The 11507-nt window shown below is 39.0% G+C and overlaps 1 protein-coding gene across 2 annotated transcripts; it reads right to left on the bottom strand.

Moving 5' to 3' along the window:
* Positions 1-2912: 2912 nt before the first annotated feature.
* slc13a5b (solute carrier family 13 member 5b) lies at positions 2913-10634 on the bottom strand. Of its 2 annotated transcripts, XM_085429372.1 has the most exons (12): positions 10472-10632; positions 9608-9736; positions 9390-9526; positions 8978-9198; positions 8676-8856; positions 8459-8581; positions 8110-8322; positions 7885-7991; positions 7657-7778; positions 7104-7265; positions 5858-5995; positions 2913-5077 (listed from the first exon to the last, which is right to left on the bottom strand). In XM_085429372.1, exons 1-12 carry the CDS (start codon positions 10568-10570, stop codon positions 4952-4954), a joined length of 1758 nt encoding a protein of 585 aa, XP_085285498.1. In that variant the 5' UTR covers positions 10571-10632; the 3' UTR covers positions 2913-4951. The 2 variants fall into 2 exon arrangements, with proteins under 2 accessions (XP_085285498.1, XP_085285497.1); XM_085429371.1 differs by having other exon boundaries at positions 9390-9736; positions 10472-10634.
* Between the last annotated feature and the right edge of the window lie 873 nt (positions 10635-11507).

The following is an 11507-nucleotide window of genomic DNA, read 5'->3' as shown; positions in this document are numbered from 1 at the left end:
GAAAGCCCTGGAGAATAACATTTCAATTAAATAGTTTATAAATGCCATCAGGTGTCATGGTTCGGAGTTTTGACCGTGTTTTGAGTTTTTGTGCTTCGTGCTTCCCTGTGAAGTCCGTCTTGTCTCCATGTTTAGTTGCCTGTTTCTCCAGTCATGTCTCTGTGTGGTTTTTCTCTCCCTTTCGCCCTCTCCATTCCTCGCTCTTTCAGCCTTGTCCCCCCTGCTCTTATCTCTGTCTCATTCCTCTGTTCCCTGTATTTAGTCAGCCGTGTTTCCTTGCTGTTTCCTCTCTGCCCTGATTCCCTCTGTTATATATATCGCCTGTGTCTCCTCCTGTGTGTTCTGTCAGTTAGTTTAGATTTCTAGAGCCTTCCCAGTTTTAGTTAGTGTGTTTTGTAATCAGCCGTTAGCTACCTTTAAGTTTAGTTTTTGTCTTTGAGTCCTAGATTTTGTGTCCTATCCTGCCTTGCCTCACACTGTGTTCTGTGTGAAATCTGTGTGCAAGGAACAAGTTAAAAAATGACAATCACATTAGGAGCAACCATGATTCTTTAATGGAAATCACTGCATGAATTCAGGAATGCTTCCAGAAATCACTGTCTGTGAACACAGTTCAATGTGCCATCCAGAAATCGAGAATAAAACTCTAGTATGCAAAGAAGCCGCCATGATCTAGAAATGCATTTGTCTTGTTTTGGCCAAATGAACTAAAGCACAGTGGAAAACTGTTCTGTCATCGGATGAACCAGAATTTAAAATGTGAAACCCTGCATTCTTTGGATTTAAGAGGAGAGGGACTATCCATGTTGTTATCAACATTCAGTTCAAAAGCATGCATCTCCGATGGCATGAGGGTGCATTATCGCCTTTAGAGTTGGCAGCTTGCAGATCTAGAAAGGCCCCATCAATGTGTATATACTGTATATTTATTATCTCACTCTTATTGCCTGTTTATGCCCTGTCCTTATGTTAAACGTCATGCTATTACAACAGCTAGCTTAATAGCTATGCTTAACCTGACCTGCCTACAAATCAGACCTTTCACCAATCAAAAACATTTGATGCATCATAAAGTGAAAAATATCACAAAGAAGACGCAGGATTGTTAAGCAGCTAGAATCCTTTTTGCTGCCATCAAATTAACAATCATCCAGTATTTTTCTCATAAGAGAACAATTTTTTTTATATATATTTTCTATATTCTGCTGTGAGTAAATCATGTCTTCATTGCTGACTGTTGCTGTCTTAGAGTTCATAAAAGTGTAATCATTTACACCAAATCCCACCCATCCCCATTAAACAATGGATGTACTTTGGCCTAAAGTAAGCAATGAAAAAGCTCTCTGTCCTCTTCTGGATCTTTTTTTGCTTTTGGCCTCACTCATGTCCAAAGCTTAATTGGATACTCCAATTGCTAACTGAAACCATCTCTACACACAGGTCTTTATGTTCAAGGGAGGATTGATTGTATCGGACAGGCAGCATATTGTGCTCATATGTAACTGATACAGAAGAGGTGAAAGGGCAATGTGGTTTTCAAAAGCCTTCTCATCAACAAAATGCTCCCAAATGCAAGTGGATGAAATACAAAGTTTCCTTTTTTGACCTCTTCTACATACTCCCAACTCCCTAATTACTTTATATTTTTGTGGAAGTCATTCATTAAGCTCACAGTTTGCTTACTCTGCAGCTAGAAAGCCTAGTTTATAATGGGTTCATAGAAATGCGTGTTTAGCTTCACCAGAGTCCTTGCCTGTGCAGTCAGTAGGACAAAATCTTAGCAAAGCGAACAGTTCGCAGGTTTAATTTCCTGCCAAGGCCTTACATGTATATATAGCCAATAATATAGTCCACGACACAAGACGATGTGTTGCAATTGGATAATGAGTGGGTAGCTCAGAGGGAGCAAAAGGAGAGAAAGACACTGTAATTACATAAGTTTTCCTTCCCAGTGGGACACGAGATCATAGTGATCTAAACTGCTCTATGCACCCAACCGCTTGTTAACCAAAAACCATCTAACATTTTAATTGTCCCAAAAGAATGGGGTCAGAACTTTGATGTGATCCTTTGATATTTTTTTTTCTTCCTGCTACCTTTTGGCCATGTTTTCTACTGTCACACCATACCAACAACAGGGTTTGTTGACGTTTACTTCCCTGTATGCAGAGTCTTATGATTACCATTCGTCATGTTTTTAAAACAGAAACCCAACATAATGATCGACACTTACGAGGTGATATTAAAGTTCTCTGGCAGATCTTTAAATGGAGACGTAAGAGCTTCTTATGAGCTTCTTTAAGCTCATAATGCTGATGATGCACAACAATGTTTAACGATATCCCTGCCTTGAACCTTAATCTCAGATTACAATGTCATAGGCCTCTTGCCATTAGGTGTGGCCTTTAAGTCCAGGCTCATTATGGCTTTCCATGCTGTGTTTAAAGGATCATGTCAGCTTTATACATAAGACAAGAGGCCAATAAGTAAGAGGCAGCGAAACATACTTGTCCTTTAAAAGATGGATAATAGTCATATGCTGTTGAGAAAGAGTTGCATGGTGATGAAAATCTGATAATTTTGTTTTGGATGATGGTGAGAGATGACAGCTCAGACTGAGCTTTTGTTATAATAAACCATCCTCACTTTTTAAAATAATAGACAGCATTACAGTTAATAACAGCCAAATTGAGTTTCTCACATTTGAAATCATTTTAAATCTAGTGTATCATCTTGACAAGTCTCTCTCACACAAACATCACTGAATTCCCCGCCTCATTCAATTAAATCCATTCAATTTAAAAAAATGCTGTGTGTGGAAAACAGCTGCACTTTGGATGTATTTTGTCTTTTTTAATTGTTATTGAACATCTAATGTGAAGTCCTTGAACAGAAAAGAAACGTCAACGGATTTGTTTGTATTATTTATTTATTTTTATATAAATTGACATGTGCAAAAGTCTTGAAACTGAAGAGAATAGTAGACTATATGCAGTTATTACTAAATACCACTTCATTGCAATTCATTTACAATTAATATTGCTGTGAGACAAACTGTACTGACTCCATCCATCCATCCATCTTCATCCGCTTTATCCGAGGCCGGGTTACGGGGGCAGCAGCCTAAGCAAAGAGGCCCAGACCTCCCTCTCCCCAGCCACCTCCTCCAGCTTATGCGGGGGAATACCAAGGCGTTCCCAGGCCAGCCGAGAGGTATAATCTCTCCAGCGTGCACTGACTCAAACATTTCAAATGTGTTTACAGTACAATAAGCCATCCTTTTTGTACACGTTACATACAGCTTTTGCTTTGATAGGATAAAAAGTTTATCCTTTATTCATAGCCAACTCTAAGTCTGATTCAGCACATACAGTATTAGCTCTGAACTGATAAATACCAAGTTCACCAACCAAGCCATTAGCTTTTGTTACCTCAAATCTCTTAAGAAATGTTCACTTGCAAAGTCTTCTGTATGGCACAGGAGTGATTGAGAAAATATTGCAGTTTATATATTTTTTAAGCTGCCCAAATTACAACCAAAAAAGCATTCAATATTTAAAACCATACTTTTCGGACTATAAGGCGCACTCAAAATCCTTTAATTTTCTCAAAAATCGACAGTGTCCTTTATAATCGGTGTGGCTTAAGTATTAATTCTGGTTGTGCTTACTGACCTGAAACTGATTTTATGTGGTACACGGCGCTCAAAAACCTGTCAAAATATTTTAGTATGACTTGACCGTACTACTTGATGGATTGTCTGAGCATTACGGCTACCGTAGTCAGGAGCCTGGCGGAGTGATACGTACTGTGCTTCCAAATAATATTGTTGTGTGTAAAAGGACCCAAAAATGGCACCTGTTAAGAGACATGCTTACAAAGCGGATTTCAAACTCAAGGCTATCAGTCATGTTTTGTTTAATGCGCCTTATAATCCTGTCCACCTTATGTGTGAAAATAGACCAGTTTATCGATATTGCGCCTTATAATCCGCTCCTTAAATGTCCTAAAATAGAGTATTTTATTTATGAAAATACATATTTTGAGCCAAAAATGTATCAGTAGTAAAAGTAATAATTAAGCAGCTGAATTGCTCTTGTCAGTGTCATATTATATGAAAGTTAACGGATAATTACTGCTAATGTATTGACAAGTAATGTTTTTTTCTATCACTAATAGTATTAAACTTTATATTCATTATCAAGGTATCAATGTATAATATTTTACAAAATCAAAGATTTCTTTAAGTGTAAAATCTGAAAGGTAACCAGTTACTGGAGCTGTCCGACAAATGTGAAAGTGAAAATATCTTTCTCTGAAATATTGTAAAGTAAAGCAGAAGCGGCATAGAAGGAAAATTAAATAAAAAAAGAAGTACGTCAAATATTTTCAAGTTGCATCATCAAGATATACAATATGGCTTATTACTATAAACACATGGGTACATGTTAAATAACTTTGACTATATGAATAGCTCCTTTTCCTCTAATTTTCTTTGATAAAAAGAAAATAAGATGTCATTTGGTTCACTTAAGGATATAAAGGAGCGTAAATTTACAGACACTATAGTCCCAATATATTGTTTCAGTTATTCCATTGTACTGAATAACAGAAATGTGTATTATAAGAGATTCAAATAGTGTAATAGGTCTATAGAAGAGATCTAAACTTATTTGAAGTTTAACATCATTATGTATGTATATATAAAGTTCAATTACATGAAAATGAATATTTTCATATAGTTGAATCATTTTTCTCCCTAATTTTATAGATCACCACTTTTTTTCACTCAAGTGTCAATCAAAACGAGCCTCATGAGACTTGTGTCCTAACTCCAATTGGACACATGCATCTCACTGCGTGGTCCAATACCATCCCTCTGACCACAGGTCTTAGTCTGGCACCTGTGGATAGGCTTGTGCATGGATCCTCTCTCACTGCAGAGCCAGTCTCATACCCCAGTGGCATTGGCCCAGGCAGGGACAGAATCTAGGTGAAACATTGCTTTACCCCAGCTGTTAATGGCCAGTGTAATACAAAGAATGCCAATGATGTTCATGACGAATCCTGTCCTGGCCTGGTGGAGAAGAAAAGAATGCAGTCATTTCAAGATTTAGTTTATTGTTAACATCTGTATTTGTTGCTGAAAGTTGCATGAGAAGATCATTATCCCTAAAGTCATGAAGTATTTGAGGAAGTCCCACAGTATGTAGATTGGAATATTTCTTTAAATGTACTGTAATGTTATCTCTCAGATTTTCTTAAGTTTATGTTTTAACCCATGGAAGTGTTTTGGATGTGCCCACTCTTTTTGTATTCTACCACTTTAATATTTATGTAACGAATCCACAACAATAGTTTGATCGGAAGGTGTTAAACTTGTTTAACATTCCTGGAAAGTCGATGGCAGGGGACCTTGAGACGCAAATTCTACATACCAAACTAATTTGATTTGAAACTGTATCAGCTTGCACAGAAAATGTTCTTAATCTGACTCATCAAAAATGCCTTATAACCATACAAGGATGTGACAGAAAACGATATTTTAAATCGATTGCAGATTACACTGGCTACTTAGAGTGACTCATCATGTGCTACAACTTTCTAGTGGTAACATTTACTATTGTAAAACACTTGGAAACATATTGCTTCACTTCTGCAGCCGGAACACAACTAAAGAATACCCTTAATATCAGCTATCGTCAAAATGTGACTGTCACTTAAGAGATTCTGGTCACAACCGCGTTTTTATGAATGTAAATTCTGCAGACCAAGCAGTTCAACATTGGTCCCAGAGTCACAGCACTGCAACATGTAATTTACACAATAAGCATACCAAAGCCAATGTCGTACTTACCATGTCAGCAACCTTAAGGTATCCATAAGAGAAGACTATGGCATTGGGAGGAGTTGCGACAGGCAGCATGAAGGCAAATGAGGCACTTAGGGTACAAGGAACCATGACGTACAGCGGGTTGATTCCAATGGACTGAGACTGTAATAATCACACACAAGGTATCAGCAGTCTGACTCACGGATGAATACAGCCTTGATCACAACATCCTCCACTACTCTTTCTGGCTATTTTTCTGCAACCTTAATCACCAGCTCATAACTCAGAATGAAATGTATGCAATTCTGTGTGCAGGGAAAACTCTCATTAGGTGTGTGTAATTAAGATGTAATTCCTGCTGGCCCTGTGCTGAGTCATGATATTTAAAATAGAAACGTACTACATATGTGGAGATAATGGCAGACTTTAAAGTTGCAAAAGACATTACTCAGTGGAATTTGCTTCTGAATTACATGTCCTGCAGCACACTAGCTTACAAGTGCACAGTAATTTCTGGTTCTCAAAATAACCAAAGGGTGAAAAGACCTAAACTTTATGTTTAGTCTTTGTTAAACTTCAGCTGTATATCAGGTCACCAGGATGACAGTATTTTGTCTTGTCACAGGGTTTCTGCCTAAATCAAATGCTAAAGAGTCTCTTGACAGGATGACACACAAAGTGACATGACACAAGCCACCGTTGCCACAAAATGTTCTCACAATGCCTTTAACTGTTTGTGTGAATCTGACTAAAGTACCTACTCTCCCTTTCTTCACTTTCTGTTTGTATTTTCAAGGGCTAAACACAGAAGGGTTGATCATCCTTGTGCATCTACTTGGCTTTTCCCTCAAGATATCAATAAATGTGAAAACCACTACTTGCATTTCAGACCTCGTTTTGGCATTCTCTCCAGTGCTCAGCTAGTGGGCACAGAAATGCTATTCTTCAGAAGAAGCAGCAGCAGGGAGGGCACTGTTACAAGGCACTGGACTGAATTGGTGTTTGGCAGGTTATTAATGGGAGAAGGGGCCCACAGAAGGGGGCCAAACATATTCAGCCTGAATGACCAACAAGATGGGTAACCAAACCAAAACGTGGGAAAATGGACCAGCTCTCACTGGGAGTAGTTTCAATGGTGAACTCCAGCTGGGGGAAAGAATTTACGCTAGGAAGCACTTAACCTAACTGAGCTATTGCACCCAAACAGTATTTTCTGTCCTCTCCCACACCACCTATATTTCACTTGCTCTATACTGCTTCACTTGCTTACCATCGAAGCTAAGACGGGTAGGAAGAGCGTTGCAGTGGCTACATTACTGGTGCATTCTGTGAATGTGGCAATCAGCAGGCATAAGACAATGGCAATTGCCCAGGGAGGGATGCTTTGCAGAGGAGCCATCTGATCTCCCATCCACTTTGATAGTCCAGACACCTAAAGACACAACAAAACAAAGTGCACATTTACTTTGAGGAGACTGTGATTCAGGTTTGGTCACAATATATTGCATCTGCTACAATGCAACCGTATGTGCAGAACACCAAAAACATCTGAATCCAGAGATTTACTAATCATTTGATTTGCATAAAACTTTAAAACTGCATTAGGAGATTAAAGGGAAAAAAGCATGATGCTGATACCATTAAAAACAGATTAAATAGCTGGTCGATTTGATAAACATCTCTATGAATCCTCATGCCTCTAAAATAAACTAGTAGAATCAGAATCTCAAGACACTGAATGGCTATTGTGAAGTTCAAAATTTCTTGAAAGATTGTTATTGGCCCCACAACCATTGCATCTAACAACTGCCTTTGTAACTTACTTCACTGCCCTTAGCCAGAGCAAACCCTCCTCCAAGAAGAAGCACAATACCCCAAGGTAATTTCTTTTGGGCAGCTTTCCAGCTGAGGAGACGAGGTGTTGGGCCAGCAGTTTGATGAGATGCTACAGATCAAAGAAACGAATCATCAAAGTTTAATTACAGCATAGCCTACTCTTCCCAAACTTATTAGAATGGGAAACACAACATTCTTCAGAAATGATGGCTCACCTATGTCAAAACTATGTGTCCTAAAAGAACACAAGCGTGGAGGTTTGGAGGGCAGAACAAAGAGAAGGACTGCGACAAAGACTGCCACCGTGGCATCTGATACATACCTGAAGGATGGAGTGAAAGCAAAAATCAAATAATACCACAGTTTTATAAAGTAAATTTATGAATGAATAAAACTTAGGTGTTGAATTGTATGTTTTTCATAAAAATATGTATACAAACTCTGCTTGGGAGTTGAAGATATCTGTTGCCCAGCCACTGACAAAGCCTGGATCCCTTGTGAACCACAGCAACACGAGCAAAATGAAGAGACACAGGACGCTTATCTCTCCAAAAGACATCGGCCCCAGCAGGCGATGCTGTTCACGGATCACATTATATGCAGCAATCTCCTTTTCTGTCTTCACAGCCCCACAGCCCCATGTCTTCTTAAAGCTGGAGGATCACATGGGAAGAAAAGTCTTTGTGTCACTTCTACACTCACTCACAGGCTTAGTGCGGTAAAAAGTTTCTTGGTGGTGATTCAAGTCTCTGTCACTTATAATCAGGCTTTAAGCATTATCAAACTCACTTGAATCCCATGAAGACAAACTGCAGCCAAAGCCATGCCAGTGTGAGCATGATGATCATGTTGGGGAAGGCAAAACCGAACCAGGACGCAAAGTTAATAATGTCCCCGTTTTCTGGAAACAATCTAATACAAAAGAAAATACAAACGTGAGGAATATATAAATACACATGAATTGAAATATTGGCACAATACTAATAACTGATAAGAGGACACTCACTGGTTCATCTGGCCCATGAGCACCAGATTGGGACCAGTTCCTGTCAGTGTGGCTGTTCCTCCGATGCTGGCAGCATAACAAACACACAGGGTCATGCCTTTACACATTCTCCGCCGTTCTGCTGCCTCCTTATGCCTGACAGCCTCAGTTGTGGCATCTAAGAAAGTCACTACTACTGGGCCTTTAAACAAAGAGAAAGAAATAAAAAGGGGCTACTAGCAGCTTTATAAAAGTCTTTGACGCTGTTGATTTTTATTGATTTTGTGTCCTAGCCAAACATAAACAAGTTACAAAGGGCTCACCTTGTCCCTCATTCTGTTTCTCTGTTTGTGAATCAGCTTTATTGTCAGTCTCTGATGTTTGGACCTGCTCATCCGAGCTGAAGATTTGAGGCATTTCTGGCTCACTGGTGTTTAGCTGTTCCAGCACTGCTTGGACAATTGGCACCATCATAGCTGTGGTAGCGGTGTTACTGATCCACATGGATAAGAATGCTGTTACACCCATGAAGCCCATCATCAGTCTGCCAAGAAGATAGAGTAAAATTAATAGTAAATTAAGAAAAAAAATCAGAAAGGTGCTCTTCGTGCTCTTGGGACAGAACATGAAGTATGTTAAAGTTTTATGATGGGAGTGAAAGGATTATTTTTTTAATCTACATCATATCTGTGCTTTTGATGTCATAACAGATCTGAAAGGTAATTAACCGCTCACAGTGCTGGACGCACACCAACAATGAGTAGCACCCTCAAAGCTATGCGCTTGTGCAGATTCCAGTGCTCCACGGCTACAGCAACCATGAGTCCTCCAACAAACAACATGTTTGTGTCCTTTAGGTACTGCATACACACCTGAGACAAAGGGATCACACTGGATAAGATGTATGCACACATAAATAAGCCTATACACTGTGGCATATTTTTCTTACTTACATCTTTGGACTCCATGATGCCAAATAAAGGGAAAAGGAGAGCTGGAAGCAAAGCGGTTACAGCCAGAGGTAGAACCTCTGTGCACCAGTACACTGCCATCAGGATTATCACATAAGCACATTCTGCCACCTGCAATAAGAAAAAATTATAACATACAGACAACTGTACAAAACAAAGACATTACATTCAGTCTGTGTCAGCAACTTATCTATGAAAATCTGACTTAAGTTCATAAACAGCTAAGATCAATAATTATGATGCAATTTTAATGAGACACTATGATAGTTCAAAGGGTGAAGATAAGATAATCTGTAGTGTCTCATCGCCAGGTTCTACATCTGTCGGGATAATATAAGTGAGATCTAGACAAAACTTGGATGGTCAATGATACTATCTTATTTAGAATTGTTTCATTCTGGTTAAATATCAGCTGCTTGAAAAACCGATTTTTCTTTTTTTTTAATGCTTCGCATTTAAACCTGTGCCAGTGATAACATGCTTGCAACCTGTGATTTTTTTTTGTCTCTGTGACCCACAACGCGTAAAGAGCCCTTTTTACTCTGTGGCCCCACGCTTAAGCTTTATGCTACCAAAAGGAAGTTAAATTAACAGAACCGGAGAACACACCAGCCAACACTGGACAGCTCTCGTGCACTCGCTCCAAGCGCTGTGCACTTGACCGCGCATCAACAGGTGCAAAAGACCTAGTGCAAATTAAAATGCGCGAAAGGTAAAATCTCACTTAATTTCAGTTCATTCAAGTTCTTCAAGTAAGTAACATCTCTCTCATTAAAATTACTTTATTCTTTCATCCTTTCTTATCACTGTGTTTAGTTTTAAGCCAAACGCAGATTAATTACATACCTGTGTCCCGATCACCAAAGGCAGTGGAAGAAGAAGTAACGGAGTTATGAAGAGGATCACTTCATTTTTGACAGAGTAAAGGCATTTCAAGAATGCCATGTTGAAAGGAAAATGGAGAAAAGCAGACTTTGCACCGTGGATGGCACTTTTGAGGCGCAGAAGAGAGAAGAGGGAGGGGGGGGGGGGGAGTCCCACGCAAATAAAAGAGAGCGAGAGCGAGAAACGTAATGAGGAGAGAGAGGGGGGGTGCAAACGCCTAAACTACTGACCTAAAGTACTGACCAATTAAAAGTGAAAAAGTTCATCCACGTAATAACCACAATAGTTTACATCTTTTACATTTACCATCTTGAAACCGAGGATTCCCCACAGTAGGTCTATCACCTCTATCACCCCCGCGGGGGAGAAAGGGGCGAATGCGGTTGACAGACTTCAGTCTTGCTGTTGCTCAGGCAAGAGACACAACAAATAATGCAACCAAGTATTTTACTTTTCAAGCTAGGCTTTCTTGAAATTCAATAAACGTATATAAGGTTTACTTTTCAAAATGCTAAAAGTTAAAATTTCTTGGTCACTGTCTAACAAAAGGGTTTTGGAGTTAGTTTTACAAAGGTCAAACAACTGGAAAAAAAAATAAACCCTTATAACGGTGGCAGTAATCCGCCCAAAATCCCGTTGTATCTTTCTTTAAGACAGCACAATAAACATTTCACCAAAAACATCACAGAAGCTTTGACTGAACTGAATTCCTTTTCCCCTTTCCTTTTCCCAAACAAATAATACCCATTTTTATGCAATTTTATTTTCTCTAACCCGTCCAGTGAGTTTATTAAACATTGGTCACATTATTTCAAATGAAAACTATTTAATTATCTATGATCATAACCACTTATGGAACTAGTGTAGTGGGGGAGCTGGATCATGATTGCATTACAAAATAGTACAAATAAGTACAAACAGTATTTACTCCAGGGCTACTGTAATACACTGAAATGTGATGCACAATACGCTTCATTATGCCTCCCTTTCAATGTAC

The sequence above is a fragment of the Rhamphochromis longiceps genome, linkage group LG14, assembly GCF_057381845.1.
Source record: "Rhamphochromis longiceps isolate RC_006_pf linkage group LG14, R_longiceps_female_GT1.1, whole genome shotgun sequence".
Lineage (NCBI taxonomy): Eukaryota > Metazoa > Chordata > Actinopteri > Cichliformes > Cichlidae > Rhamphochromis > Rhamphochromis longiceps.
This window is presented reverse-complemented; position numbering and strand designations above follow the sequence as displayed.